The sequence below is a fragment of the Rhinatrema bivittatum genome, chromosome 4 (assembly GCF_901001135.1).
Source record: "Rhinatrema bivittatum chromosome 4, aRhiBiv1.1, whole genome shotgun sequence".
Lineage (NCBI taxonomy): Eukaryota > Metazoa > Chordata > Amphibia > Gymnophiona > Rhinatrematidae > Rhinatrema > Rhinatrema bivittatum.
In genome coordinates, this window is record NC_042618.1 from 190202377 (window position 1) to 190218393 (window position 16017).

At 43.8% G+C, this 16017-nt stretch overlaps 1 protein-coding gene across 1 annotated transcript in view; it reads left to right on the forward strand.

Moving 5' to 3' along the window:
- The window catches only part of LOC115090396 (inter-alpha-trypsin inhibitor heavy chain H4-like), a 236158-nt gene that overhangs the window by 57345 nt on the left and 162796 nt on the right, over nt 1-16017 (forward strand). The window contains exon 10 of the mRNA XM_029599426.1: nt 4188-4369. Coding sequence (XP_029455286.1) covers nt 4188-4369 — 182 coding nt within the window. The remainder of the gene's footprint in view (nt 1-4187; nt 4370-16017) is intronic.

A 16017-nucleotide genomic window follows, 5' to 3' on the forward strand; every position in this document is an offset into this window, starting at 1 on the left:
CGAGGAAGAAGGATAAGCAGTGTGATACTGTGATTCCAGGGTACAAAGTATATCAATGTGACAGAACAGATAAAACTGGTAGAGGGGGTGGCTCTATATGTTAAGGACAGCAGAGTCAAGCATGATAAAAGAAATAAACTGTACTCTGGAATCATTATGGATAGGATAGAAATTCCAAGGATAAAAGGGAAGATTGTAGCAGTGGAGATATTTTACCTCCCGTCTGTCCAGAATGAGGAAACAAATTGTAAAATGCTATTAGATCAGACTGGCTAGTAAAATGGACAATGCAATAATAATAGGAGACTTCAATTATCTGCATATTGATTGGGTAAATGTCACATCAGGATTGCAAGGGAGGTAAAGTTCCTAGATGCCATCAACGACTGTTCACACAGTAATTGGTCAAGGAGCCAAAGACAAAGGGAACTCTATTAAATCTAGTTTTCAGTATAACAGAGGACCTGGTACAAGAGATAAAGGTGGTGGATCCTCTTGGCAGTAGTGATCATAATGTAATTAAATTAGACATAATCAATGGAGGCTAAATACTAAGGAAAACTACTGCAGTAGTATTTAACTATAAAAAGGAAGACTATTATAAAATGAGGAAATTTAAGAACATAAAAACATAAAACTTACCATACTGGTCAGAGCAAAGGTCCATTAAGCCCAGTATCCTGTTTCCAACAGTGGCCAAGCCAGGTCACAAGTACCTGGCAGGATCCCAAGGGGTAGATAGATTCCAAGCTGCTTATCCCAGGAATAAGCAGTGGATTTCTGCAACTCTACCTTAATAATGAATTATGGACTTTTCATCCAGGAAAATGAGCCATTCACACAAGTTTAAAAACGTTCAGAAAACATGTACATTGTTTAAAATTACCAGATGCCTCCTTTTTACGATGTACTCAGATATCTCTGTTCATCTATTCAGTGTACTTACCCTGTGTTTATCTTGTTCTGTTCATTCTCCTAGTTTATGCCATCTCTCATTATTGTTAATTTTTAAATTTCAAATATTGTTCAATGTAACAAGTTGTTTTGTATGTAAACCGGAGTGAAGGCAACCCTGCTATACCTCGGTATATAAAAAATGCTAAATAAAAATAAATAAATAAATCTTTGAGGCCCAGAAGAAATATATTTCATGCATTAAGACAGTTGAAGGAAAACCAAACAGCCTGCATGGTTTAATAATGAGGTGAAAGACAATTAAAGCCAAAGAAAATGGAAAGCAGACCCAAATGAGGATAATAGAGAAGAGCATAAGCACTGGTAAGTTAGAAATAAAAAAGTAATTAAGCAGGCTCAGAGAATTTGAAATGAAGCTTGTCACAGAGGTAAACACAAGTAATTAAATATTTTTCAAGTACATTTGAAGTGAAAAGCATATGAGGGAATTAATCGGGCCACTAGATGACCAAGGGGTAAAAGACATGGTCAAGGAATACAAGGAAATAACAGAAAAACTACATGAAATCTTTGCTTCTGCCTTTACCGAGGAGGATGTCAGGGTCATACCCACATTGGAAACATTTTTTGATGGTGACGACTCTGAGTGACTAAATGAAATCATTGGTGGAAAAATAATAAATTAGACTGACAGACTAAAGAACATCAAATCACTGGGACTGGATGGTACTCACCCCAGAATTCAGAAAGAACTCAAACCTGAAATTGTAGACCTGTATCTGGTGATTTGCACCATGTCATTTAAAACAGTTACTTTACCTGAAGACTGGAGTGTGGCTAATGTGATGTCAATTTTTAAAAAGGATCCCATGGGTGATCCGGGAAACTATAGACTGGTGAGCTTGACATTGGTGCCAGGCAGAATGGTACATAGATAGACATGGTTTAACAGGGGACAGTCAGCACGGTTTTTGCAAAGGGGTTACTATAGTGCATTTGGATTTTTCAGAAGGCATTTGACAAAGTCCCTCATGAGACGCTCTTCAGGAAATTGGAAGGTCATGGGATCAGAAGTAATGTCCTATTGTAGATTGGTAACTGGATAAAGGACAAGAAACACAGAGTAGGACTAAATGGAAACAAGTTGTGAGTGGAGCGCCCCAGGAGTCTGTACTGGGATGTGTGCTATTATTTACCATATTCATAAATGATCTGGAGAAAAGAACAATGAGTGAAGTGAACAGATTTGCAGATGACACAAAATTGTTTCAAGTAATTAAAACAGCAGCAGATTATGAGGAACTGCAGAGGGACCTTGTGAGACTATGACTGAGTATTTAAATGGCAGTGCAATTTAATGAGGACTAGTTCAAAGTAATTCACATAGGGAAAAATGATCCCACGTACAGGTATATGATGCTGGTTCCATGTAGCAGTTAAATCAAACAAACGAATGTGCAGAAGAATTCAATGTCCACACATGATTTGAAATAAGAAGAATTATTTTAAAATGGCAAACTCCACAGTGTTGTACAATGGAAAGGTTCAAGAAGGGGTCCCCCTTTGCATTGTACAACACTGGAGTTTGCCATTTTAAAATAATAATTCTTCTTATTTCAAATCATGTGTGGACATTGAATTCTTCTGCACATTCGTTTGTTTGATTTGATTGATTGCGTGCAGTAGCGCTCCTTCTTTGCTTTTTGGATTATTTCCATGTAGCAGTCACCACCCGGGAAAAGGTCCTCAGAGTCTTTGTGGACTTGACCTTGAAATCTATGGCTCAGTTTGTGGTGGTGGTGGTGGTCAAAAAGGCAAATAGAATGTTGGAAAGGAATAGAGAACAAAAGTGAGAATTTCATAATGCCTTTGTATGGTACGACTGAGTATTATGTGCCGCCCTTGTCACCCCATCTCAAAAAAGACAGAGCAGACAGAAAAGGTACCGAGAAGGGTAACCAAACTGATAAAGGGGGTGGGAAAGTTCCCTTATGGAGAAAGGCTAAACAGATTAGGGCACTTTAGCTTGGCAAAAAGATGAGTGAGAGAGGATATAATTGAAATTTATAAAATCATGAGTGGGGTGGAACAGTTAAATAAGAATAGTTATTTACCATTTCAAGCAACTTAGGACTAGGGAACACTCCAAGAAACTAGTAACTGGCAGATTTAAAACAAATCATAGGAAGTATTTTTTTTCACTCAGCGCACAAGCAAGTTATGGAATCTGTTGCAGAGGACATGGTCAAGGCCACTAACACAGTGGGGTTCAAAAGAGGACTGGGCAAGTTTCTGAAAGAAAAGTCTGTAAACAGTTGTTAGCCAGGTAGACTTTGGGATAGTCAGCGCTTATCCCTGGGAGTGAGATGCAAGACATAGATCAGCTATTGGGGATCTGCTGGGTACTTGTGACTGGGGCTGGCACTATTGGAGATAGGATTGCTGGACTCGGTGAACCTTGGTCTGACCCAGCATTGCGTATTTTTATGTTTTTATGAGAATGTTTATTTATTTCCAGATTTGTAGCTCACCTATAATGAGATCATGCTAGGCGGGTGACATGTTAGAGTGACTAAAAATAAAAAAATTCCCAGGTATAGAAATGAGCAGATTAGATAAAATGGCAAGACCTATCTGCCATGAATTTGTCTGCTTTTGTTTTATAGTAAAGAGGTAGACTGACAGTACCAACAAAACCAGCTTGCAGATGGTTGTATCTAACAGGTTGAAAATACAGTAATAACTAGGAGTCCCAGCAGAATCACAGGGCCTCATGGAACTGGGTCTGCCTGACAGGCCAGGCATGCCTTGTGTTGAGTGAGTCAGTGCAGCAAGTTGGTAATGGTGGGGCACTGTCAGAAAAATCCATTGAGACTTCGAAAGCCAGAGGTTAGGGCAATAGCCATGCTTGTGTTGGTGGCGATTTTGGTTTATTGTGGAGGCTTGTGGTTAAACATGGAAGGGAGGAGTGCTAGGTGTGAATTAAATAGTTTATCTTGCATGCTAATCTGCCCCCAAACTATTTCTGATAAGGAGTGATATCTTATAAGCTGTCACACTCTGTGTCTAGCAGCTGAAATATTTCCTTGGCAGTGTGGACAGAAATAATTGGGCAGACTGAATGGGCCAATTGGTCTTTTTCTGCCATCATCTGCTATGTTACTGTGTTACCATGTGATAATTCCTTCCATATATTGTAATGTACTGGATATAATGTGCTTAGGATGTCCCACTTGTAATATGTAATAAGTAGATTATATTTTAATAAACAGGTATTACAGATGTTAAATCTATACAGCAAAATATAAAAAAAGCAATTAAGGAGAAGTATACACTGTACTGCCTGGGCTTTGGCTTTGATGTGGACTACAAATTCTTGGAGAAGATGGCTTTGGAAAATGGAGGTGTGGCAAGGCGTATATATGAAGATTCTGATTCAGCCTTACAACTTCAGGTATGCAATAATGTATACATCTGCAGTGATGGTGCTTTGAGCAAGTTACTTACAGGGCCAGCCATAGACCTTGTGGTGTCCTGTGCAGGTGGGAGGAATGGCATCTCGTGTACCAGGGGATGAGGTGTGTGTGTGTGGGGTGGGGGTTCAGAAGATCCAGAGATCTAGGGAAGGAGCCCCCTGGAACATCTTTGAGGAGCCCCTACCACAGCAGCACCTCTGTGCAGCCATTACTAGTCACACAACCCTAAAGCCAGCCCTGGCCAATTAACCTCACACAGCAAGCTCTCTGGAATAGACAGACTGTAATTATGTGCTTTATTTTGCAACGCTTTGAGTCTATTCCTGACATTTGTGCTATCTCCATCTATATCATTTGCTAGATTCAATGGTGGTTCCAGAAATGTTTGCATGCGAGCGGGCATAGAGAGGGCATAATGAATTTCAGGATAGGCAAGTGCCTTTGTCTCCAATCAATCAAAGTGATCTAGCCAAACTGGGGGAGCAGGTGGAGGGCAAGCTTCCTGTCTGGGGTGGCTCTTGCCCCCACCCTACTGCCTAACCTCTGGAGCTGTCCCTGACTGGATGAGTGAGGGTCACTTTGAGTGTCACACTCAAAATTGCATATTTGCCATCAAAATTTGGGGCACGTGGTAACTGATTTCAGGTTTCTCTACTTTTCTCTCGGTATCCCACCCAAAATTGTCCCTCAGGAATTTGAATTAAGGGAAAAATCCTTTTAAACCAGATTTTGCCATTTTGTATGTTTGCCATGGGTCTGCAGAGTGAAAATGCATGTGCTCTTATGGAGAAACGAGGTAAACATATGCACGCTGGTATGAACAAATGGTCTGAAAGAGCTGCACTGTAATAGAAAATGGGGCAAGGGTACGTGCCCTGTCAAAGAGAAAAAGGGTAAAAGTGCACATGCCATGATGGAGAAACGGGGTAAAGGTGCACAGCTATTATGGAGAAACGAGGTAAAGGTGCACAGCTATAATGGAGAAACGGGGTAAAAGTATGCACCCTGGATTAGCTCCTCAGGAACAGTATTTCTTAACTATTTCATTTGCAAACACTTTGAGGAGGCTATCCAGTACAGGATGTAACATTTTGTGAAACCTGCATTGAAGTCCTATATACAGAGAAATACTGTATGAGCATATGATTTTGATCAAAATGTTTTCTTACACATGTAAAATAGAATAGCATGCTCAATGAGTTTAGCTTCTTTCGTATTGAATCAACAATAGATTATCACGAGAGTAATATAATTTAGCAATTTGGGTTTAGAACCATAGGGGTACATTTTAAAACATATGCACGGGCCTACATGTACACGGGCTACCCAGCGCATGCAAGGGGGTGCACACTAGTGCATCTTGCACGTGTCGACATCTGCGGCCTTCCCCCATTCCCTTTCCCCTATTTTAACCTTCCCACCCCTTCCCCTAACCTTTCCTCTGCCTAGCCCTACTCTAACCCCCCCTGACCTCTGTCTTACCTTTTGTGACTGCCTCCAGGCAGGTACAAGTTGCACGCGCCGGCAGCCTGCTAGCACGTGATCCTCTGACACAGCGGCAAATGGCCGCTGTGCTGGAGGCCCCTGGACTGCCCCGCCCCTGGACTGCCCCTTTTGTAAAGCCCTGGGACTTAGATGCATCCCAGGGCTTTACACGCGTCGCAGGGCCTTTAAAATCCAGCCCATAATGAATAATGTAAAAGATCACCACATAAACAAGTAATAAAATGTATATTTTTGCGTAAAATCTGAAAAAAAACAGTAAAGAAGTATAGTCTACTAAAGACTAGAAAATGCATACTTTTCCATAAAAATGAAGATCTTCCTGGCCTTAAACACTAGGCTGATGCTGGTGTTTTTTTCTGTGGTGGTGCTTTACCTGCTTACCACAGGTGAATAGCACCTGAATAGTTAATTCTATGTTTTTCGCCCATTAGCATGTCATAATAATTTGCATTTTGACATGCTAATCCATTTGGATATGCCTCACAAGCGTCTCATTCAAGACGTTGCCACCCGGTGGAATTCCACCTTTATGATGCTGGAGAGGTTACTGGAGCTGCAGACACCCCTTCATGAACTTTCTGGTACAATGGACATAGGTGTGCAGAATCCCCTAGGGCATCATGATTGGTTAGTCATGAGTCAGCTGGTAAAAATCCTGCAGCCCTTCAAGGATGTCACGGAGGAGCTGAGTTCCAGAAGTGCCACCTTGGCTGACATCATCCAGGAAATTAACTATAGGGATGAACATTTGGAGGCCTTTAAACGGGAAGAGGGAATGACAGTTGAGGTGCTGCAGTGTCTGGACGTTTTGCAGCAGCAGGTGAAAGACAGATTAAGGCCTTTAACAGACGACCGCACATACATGCTCGCCTCAGTCTGTGATCCCCATGTGAAAGGGAAACTCGCCCTACAGTCCAATTGTCTGTCATTTCTGAAGGAGCTGCTGTTAGCAAAAGTCCGTGAACAGGAGCGCCATAGGCAGAGACAGATTAGGCTTGAAGCAGAGGTGGAAACAGCAGGCACTTCAGAGAGTTGTGCTGCTAGCCCAAGCAGGAGCAGCACTGTGTCAGCGACAGATAGTACCTCTTCCTCCACGTCAGAACGCCCAAGGCATGTTGCCCATAAAAATTCATCAATTGTGCAACGGGCGAGAGAGAAAGCAGCTGGCATGAGTGACTCTAAGCCCGCCCAAGCAAAGGAGACACCAGCACAGCTGTCAGTGACACGGTATCTCTCAGAGTCAATAGAGAACATGCAGACAGATCCACTGGCATATTGGGCACACAAGTCCACTGTCTGGCCACACCTAGCCAAAGTGGCTCAGCGATATCTGTCATGTCCACCAACCAGTGTGCCCAGTGAATGTGTCTTTTCAATGACAGGGGATATCATGAGCCCTCACCGCTCAAGGCTGGCACCAGAGTTGATGGAAATGCTAGTGTTTTTTAAAGTAAACCTGCCTTTGCTTGGGTTTCCAAATTTTCCCTGTGAATGGCAAGATGAATAAAAGCAATTCAAAGCCTTGCAGCAGCTCCAACTGCCTCCTATGCTCCAGATAATATAAGCACTTCAGCACATGTTCCTGACCTCGAATGCTTTGCCTGACCGTACACTGCCCAGTCCATACATCCCTACAAGGGCCTGACCTCAAACGCTGTGCCTGACCATCAACTGTCCAGGCCTTATGTTCCTACATGTGTTTGACCTCGATTGCTCTGCCTGTCAGTCCAGGCCTTATGTCCCTAGGTGGGATTGACTTCTGTCCTCGACTGCTTTGCATGTTAGTCCAGGTCTTATGTTCCTACAAGTGTTTGACCTCGATTGCTGTGCCTGTCAGTCGAGGCCTTATGTTCCTACAAGTGTTTGACCTCGATTGCTCTGCCTGTCCGTCCAGTCCTAATGGCTGAACCCTTGTTGCAAAGGGAAACCTCAGTCTCTGGCAATTAAAACTAGTACTCCTTCACAGCATTGATCCTTAAATAAAACAAAGAGTTTTCTTTGGTTTCAGGGCAGAGAAGAGGACTTCCTTCGTCTTGCTTATGAAGTCATGATCTGTTTGCAAATGATTTAATCCAAACAATTTGTACCATTATACACTCTAGTGGCCAATCCATTCCAAGGAAGCCCTTTCCTGCTCTTAGGAAAGGGAACTCTCCCTAGTGTTGCAGCCTATCTCTTAGGACCTGTTGACCCATGTTTAACTGCTGTGCCGGGAGTTACCAATGGACGGGAGAAATTGGGAGCCAAGGAAAATAGTCGGCGAGATGATCTTGTTTCTCTGGCCCTCTGTTGGATTCGTCGATCAATACGGCCCGCCAAGTCGATCAAGGAATCTAGATCCTCCGGAAGATCTCTACCCGCAAGTTCGTCCTTGATGCGGGGAGATAAGCCTTCAAGAAAAATGCCCCTCAGACAGTCCGATTGCCATCCTAACTCGGAGGCCAGTGTCCGAAATTCGATAGCAAAATCTGCCAACGTACGGGAACCTTGGCGTAGATTTAGTAGTTCCGATGAAGCGGTAGCCAGTCTTCCGGGTTCATCAAACACCTGGCGGAATGTAGTCACGAACCGAGACAAGTCATTCAATATGGGGTCTGTCTTTTCCCAGAGAGGGGATGCCCAGGCCATGGCCTTCCCGTCGAGCAAAGAGATGATAAAGGAGGTTTTCGTCTGGTCATTGGGGAATTGTTGTCCTTGTAACGAAAACCTTATAAAACACTGGTTAAGAAATCCTCGACATAACTTGGCCTCCCCGGAAAAGCGAGGAGGAGCGGGCAAGTGAGATACTGAAGCATGAATAGTTGGTGGAGGTGGTGCTGGAACAGCGGCCTCGGCTCCATGGGGTCTTTCCAGATGCCGAGCTAACCGGTCCACCGTGGCTGTTAGTGCTTCCAAGCTTAGTTGTTGTTGTTGCTGCTGACGTTGCTGCATCAGCTGCTGGGCGAGGCCTGGGATTGCCTGAAGACCGGACAGGTCCACCGGGTCCATGGCCTTTGCAATCTGTTATGTAGGTGGATCCTTGACCCAGAGTAAAAGTCACCCACCTGAGGAATCTAGGTGCCTTTCGTCTCTGGAAGGTGGAAGTCCCGGTACTAGAACCCCTCAGTACCCTACGCTGGGCCTCAGCATGAACTGGGTACAGGCCAACGACAACCAGATACAGCGTCCTGGTTCCAGGCAGGGGTCAGTGTCCAATCCGAAGGTCCGGGTAGGCCGCAGGCAAGGCAAGGTCAAGTCCAATCTGAGGTCCAGGCAGGCAGCAGGCAAAGCAAGGTCAAAGTCCAATCCGAGGTCCAGGCAGGCAGCAGGCAAAGCAAGGTCAACGTCCAATCCGAGGTCCAGGCAGGCAGCATGCGAGGTGAGGTCAGAGTCCAATCCGAGGTCCAGGCAGGCAGCGGCAAGGCAAAGTCAGGTCCGATCCGGGTCTAGGCGGGCAGCAGGCAAGGTGAGGTCAGAGTCCAATCCGAGGTCCAGGCAGGCAGCAGGCAAAGCAAGGTCAGAGTCCAATCTGAGGTCCAGGCAGGCAGCGGGCAAGGCAAAGTCAGGTCCAATCCGGGTCTAGGCGGGCAGCAGGCAAGGTGAGGTCAGAGTCCAATCCAAGGTCCAGGCAGGCAGCAGGCAAAGCAAGGTCAGAGTCCAATCCGAGGTCCAGGCAGGCAGCGGGCAAGGCAAAGTCAAGCAGGCAGGAGTCAAACAGCTGGGAACCGCACACAGGAACAAAACCACCAGACCTATTGCAAAGGCAATCAGCCCTTCACTGCAAGGGACTTAAATATCCCTCCCTGCTGACGTCCTCTTCCGGGGCCGGCCCCTCTTCCGTGTTCCGGCCCCTTTAAGGGGCGGGGCTGATCGCGGGCTTGACGACGCTGCTCCCCGGATGGTGGCCATCTTGCTGCCGTGGCCCGTGCGCCGCAGACCGCGGGGAAGGGGACCCGAGCCGGCCTGGCTGGAGAAGGTAGGGGAGCCCGGTCGCATGCAAACGCGATCGGGGTTCACAACAGTCGCCGCATCTCAAAAAAGATATAATTGCGATGGAGAAGGTACAGAGAAGGGCTACCAAAATGATAAGGGGAATGGAACAACTTCCCTACGAGGAAAGACTAAAGAGGTTAGGACTTTTCAGCTTGGAGAAGAGACGACTGAGGGGGGGATATGATAGAGGTGTTTAAAATCATGAGAGGTCTAGAATGGGTAGATGTGAATCGGTTATTTACTCTTTCGGATAGTAGAAAGACTAGGGGGCACTCCATGAAGTTAGCATGGGGCACATTTAAAACTAATAGAAGTCCATTACCTGCTATTAAGTTCACTTAGAGAATAGCCACTGACATTAGCAATGGTAACATGGAATAGACTTAGTTTTTGGGTACTTGCCAGGTTCTTATGGCCTGGATTGGCCACTGTTGGAAACAGGATGCTGGGCTTGATGGACCCTTGGTCTGACCCAGTATGGCATTTTCTTATGTTCTTACCTGTCTTTTGTCAAGGATATTCTCACACTAGAGTCCCTGGGAATGCCGGGTGCAGCCAGCCTGATTTTAAAAGACCAGCAAGAGCCCACTAGACCCCAATGGAAACCCCCCACTTTAGGGGGGGAGCCCTTTCCTGCTCATAGGAAAGGGAACTCTCCCCGGGTGTAGCCTGTCTGTTTCTACCCTCTGACCCATGTTGCACCGCTGTTCACATTCACCCTCCTCTGTCTCGGCCTTAAACTCTCGTTTGTATATCAGCTACATCCACTGGATTTTAAAAGACCAGCGAGAGCTCACTGGACGCCAATGGAAACACCCCACTCTAGGGGCGAACCCATTCTAGGGAGCCCTTTCCTGCTCATAGGAAAGGGAACTCTCCCCAGGGCTCTTGTTTGAATATTTGCTACTACCACCAAAATCGGCACCCACAGATGCTCCACTCCACCCAGGCATAGTTCATCATGTTTCAGGTCCTAGCACTCGTGTTAGACTCCCTGGTCCCTGTTTCAAGATGGGTTGGGTGCACAGTATGCACAGTTGACAGTCCCACCACATGCTAAGCCTCGTCTTGTCTTGCCTCCTTGTCTTTCCCTTATCAAACCACAGGGAACTGACTACCTCTGCTCTGTCAGCCTGTCTTGCCCCTATCAACTTTCTGCCACTCTGCCTTGCTGCCAGTCACCAGATGACTCACTCACCTCCTTGTGGTGTTATTGCCACTATCATGGTTCCTCAGTGTGTTGGTGCTAGTCTTTCTGCTTGCTATGTTCCCCCTTCATTGTGCTGTAGGATGTCAATGCCACTTGTTTTACCGCTTTGCCTGTCATGCTGCCTTCAAGGGTTCATGCATCTGTTATCGGTGCTCTTTATTGAAGCTGTGGTGTGTTTTTGACACTCTTGCTGCACTCTTGCCACTTCTGGTACCCCTTTGCACCTTTACAGTGCCTTAGGCTATTATTGACATTTTGGTGCCACTTTGCCACAGTCTAAGTACCTTGCAACTCTTTTGTTGTTGTGGTGATTGCTCCCCAGAAGTTTCATCAAAATTGATAATAAAACCCCAATTCTGCAGCCAAAAATAGGCTGGAAATCCTTCCCCCATTGACTTTAATGGGAACCGGAAAACAAATTCACATATCAATGTATCGGGGGGCGCCATACGTCCGAATGCAACGGAAATGACCCCCGACGAATACGTATCATGGATGCAATGAAAATATTTTGGCTGCACATCCCTAGCTCACAACATTCCCTATAAATCCAAATTTTAAAGTGCCTCTCAGTTAAGCATTCAGTTCAATCTTATGGACGCTTGTTTTCATAGAAATCTGAAAACAAATCATCATCACATTACCTCTAATAAACAAATATTGCAAATATTCATTTACCTCCCCCTTAAAAACTTCACCCTACAAACAATACACACAAATACCATATTCACGTCTTCACCCAACCACATTCAAATATTGCCTCTTCACTTTGCTATTCACAGCGACTTTGAAACCTCCCCGCCATTAGGGGTGTGCATTCGTTTTGAACTTATATGTAAAACGCAACTTTTTTTTTTTTAAACTTAAAAAGTGATGAGGTGAAAACGATCGGATTTCCAACTTATTCACATAGCTATGTTGAATACGTTGGAAATCGCGATTGTTGATCCTAAATAAAAATTTAAACCCCTCACCCTCCTTAATCCCCCCCCCCAAGACTTACCAAAACTCCCTGGTGGTCCAGCGAGGAGTCAGGACACCATTTCTGTACTCCTTTGCGAGGAGCACGTGACGTCGGCGTCACGTCGGAGTGACGCGGACGTCACGTGATTCCCCGCGCATTCGCTCCGGGACCCTCGTTGGACCCAAAAGGAACTTTGGTAAGTCTTGGGGGGGGGATTAAGGAGGGTGAGGGGTTTAAATTTTTATTTAGGGAACCGGTGCACGTATGGACATAGACTCAACTTATGGAATTCTCCATATGTCCATATTGACCGAAATTTATTTAGTTATTTATTTATTTATTTATTTATTTATTTAACATTTTTATATACCGAGGTTCTAGAGACAGAATCACTAAGCACTTCGGTTTACATGTAACTATTGAAATGACTGACTTGAGTCTTACAAGGAACAGGAAATACAGAACTTGGATATACAATTAAATTGTATTAAATTGACCCCCCCCTTTCGACTTATGGACTTATGAACATAAACTTTTGGTCTGCACATCCCCCGCCATACCTCGACTTCCAAAACATCCACCCCACCCCCTCCCTTCTCCACCTCCAAATTTGTAACAATACTCTTCAGAATAAGATTAAACCCCACTCTCCTGTTTCTTCAAGAGTTTTTAAGAGATTTGTATCCTCTGCTAATTCCCACAGCCAGACTTATCGCCTGTTTCAAATTTAATCGTTCTGAATCATAAACATATAACTCCTATCGAACCAGTATTACTCCCCGATAACATCACACCACATGAAACCAAGATATATATCCCACACACTCACACTTACCCAATTGCATTCAATTCTCATCTCCACAACTCAAATGCTCTCTGTTAACAATGGCTGTGAGCTTCACCACCAAACCCCACCCCCTCCCTCCCCCTATGTAGTGACTTCACAGACGCCGCATTCTCTTATACCACCTTTAAATTTTACCTTTAAATTTCAACATGACATTTCCAAATAACTCATCTCAAAGAGCTTTTATCCTCCTATTTTTTACAATCAAATTTCCTCCTATTTATATCTAGAGTCTCCTCTTATTATCTCAAAGATATAAAACACTCTAAATCCCAAAAGTCTGCACTCAAAACAGAACATGCCACTCTGCTTCTTTATTGAGACCCCTCGGTACTACCGTGTCCCATTGGTAAATATATATCTGTTCTTTAATCAGAAGAATCTTATTGATGTCCCCACCTCTCTTTCTCAGTTTCACCTGTTTAAGGACAGTGAATCTCAAATCTTCTATTTCATGTTATGCCACCCTCCAATGGTCAACCAGCGGGGGCCTCCAATGATTGCAGCGTAATCAGCTCATATGTTCCTAGATCCAGACTTTTAATGTCCTCTTTGATTTTCCTATATAATTATATTTCATCCCACAGGGGCATCAAATCATATATATTACCCTTTCCGATTTACATGGGGTGGAAGCTCGTAACTTAAACACCTTATTATTTACTAATGCAATCTCATTTCCCCTAAAGGGCTGTGGACAGACCTTACAATGACCACATGGGTTATGCCCATTTGATGCATTATCCCTTCTTTCATCACTGACAACCTCGGCATGTACCAAATTGTCCCTGAGATTGGATGCCCTGGAAAAAGCAAACAATGGCTTTTCCTCAAATATGTGATGTAATCTCAAAATGTCCCAATGTTGTATGATACTCTTACGTACTCTCCAGGGATCTGGAGTAAAGGGAAGCACCCAAATCAAATTAAATTGTTTTTCTTTTTGTTTTGGAGCCAATAATAAATCCCTATTTGCCCACCTACCCCTTTTCATGGCCCTTTTCAACACCCTATTCGGGTATCCCCTTTCCCTAAATCTCTGATACATCTCCTGTGCTTTGGAAAGGTATTCTGAGTTAGAGTAACACAATTTCCTTAACCAAAGGAATTGACCCATGGGGATATTTTCTCTAAGTTTCAACGGATGGCAACTTTGAAAATGGAGTATAGTGTTCCTGTCTGTGTCCTTCCTATATATAGAAAACCCAAAACCATCTCCTTCCCTCTTAATCTCAATATCTAGGAAATGTATCACCCTATCGTTAATATCCGCAGAAAACTATAAATGGACATTTTGTAAATTCAACCATTTAATAAATTCCTCTAGACTTTCCAGGGATCCCTCCCATATGATCAAAATGTCATCCATGAAGCGTTCCATAATCTCACATTCAATTTAAAGGGCATCGAGGCATACATGCCATCGACGCCCCCATGGAGACGCCCTTTATTTGTCATGTTGAAATTTAAAGGTAAACTTTAAAGGTGGGATAAGAGAATGTGGCGTCCGTGAAGTCACTACATAGGGGGAGGGAGGGGGATGGAATTTGGCTCTTTAAAATCAAGGTTTGGCGGTGAAGCTCACAGCCGCTGTTAACAGAGAGCATTTGAGATTTGGAGATGAGAACTGAATGCAATTGGGTAAGTGTGAGTGTGTGGGATATATATCTTGGTTTCATGTGGTGTGATGTTATGGGGGAGTAATACTGGTTCGATAGAAGTTATATGTTTATGATTCAGAACGCTTAAATTTGAAACGGGCAATAAGTCTGGCTGTGGGAATCAGCGAAGGATAAAAATCTCTTAAACTCTTGAAGAACAGGAGAGTGGGGTTTAATCTTATTCTGAAGAGTATTGTTACAAATTTGGAGGTGGAGGTGGAGAAGGTGTAGTTTAGGGGAAGGGAGGGGGGGTGGGGTGGATGTTTTGCAAGTCGAGGTATGGCGGGGAGGTTTCAAAGTCGCTGTGAATAGCAAAGTGAAGAGGCAATATTTGAATGTGGTTGGGTGAAGACGTGAATGTGGTATTTGTGTGTATTGTTTGTAGGGTGAAGCTTTTAAGGGGGAGGTAAATGAATATTTGCAATATTTGTTTATTAGAGGTAATGTGATGATGATTTGTTTTCAGATTTCTATGAAAACAAGCGTCCATAAGATTGAACTGAATGCTTAACTGAGAGGCACTTTGAAATTTGGATTTATTGGGAATGTTGTGAGCCCATTTATGAACTGTCCCCTGATGCAGGTGGCAAAGAGCCACCGAAATGCCATGGCGTCGGGTATGGTTTGACAAGGATAAATGTTTCGATGAGAATAAATGTGATTTTTACAAAAGAAGGATTATAATCCCTGCACAGGAGGAAGAAATGGACCTTGGTGTATAATCTACAAGAAAGTGGGGTATTGCTGATGTAGGTGATACGAACAGAGTGAACATCAGAAATGACAATAACTTTGTGCAAGTGCAGACACGACGGCAATAAATGATTATGTGGTTCTATGTCTCAGAGTACTTCTCGACTAATGCAAGAGATTGACAGTGATGAGAAAATACAGTTTGAGAAATTGATTGAACTGTTTATTTAAAAGGATAGATTTGCAATATTGATCTTATATGTTTAAGGTTTACAGGGCTGGGGTGTGTGTGATTGGTGATAGTATGAATCGGGATGAATGAATGGTTGGTAGTTTTGAAATATTTGAAAATTTGATGATTATCGTTTAATGTGGTATTTATATGGTTGAAGAAATAGATAAATTAATAAAAGAAGAGTTGTAAGAATCAAAGGAGTATTGTTGCATTTTTGAGCAAAAATTGAGACCTTGTCTTAGCTGTATGTATCTTACAAAACATGATGGTAAAAAATGGAAGAGTGCTTAAATGATGAATTAAGTATGGGACTGTAAGACTCAAAGAGTAAGAGAATAAAGCCTGGAACAACCTGCCCGCTGAGGTGGGATATACCACCACTTGTATTGGAATCTGGACATGCTTTGGTCAGATATGGAAGTCTGTGGTGGGAACAAGGTTGAGAGGTCATGTAAACCTGATGACACACTAGGCCATGGGATTGCCAGGTGCATACCAGCAGACCCAGAAACTAAATGACTCAATGCCAGCAGGTTAG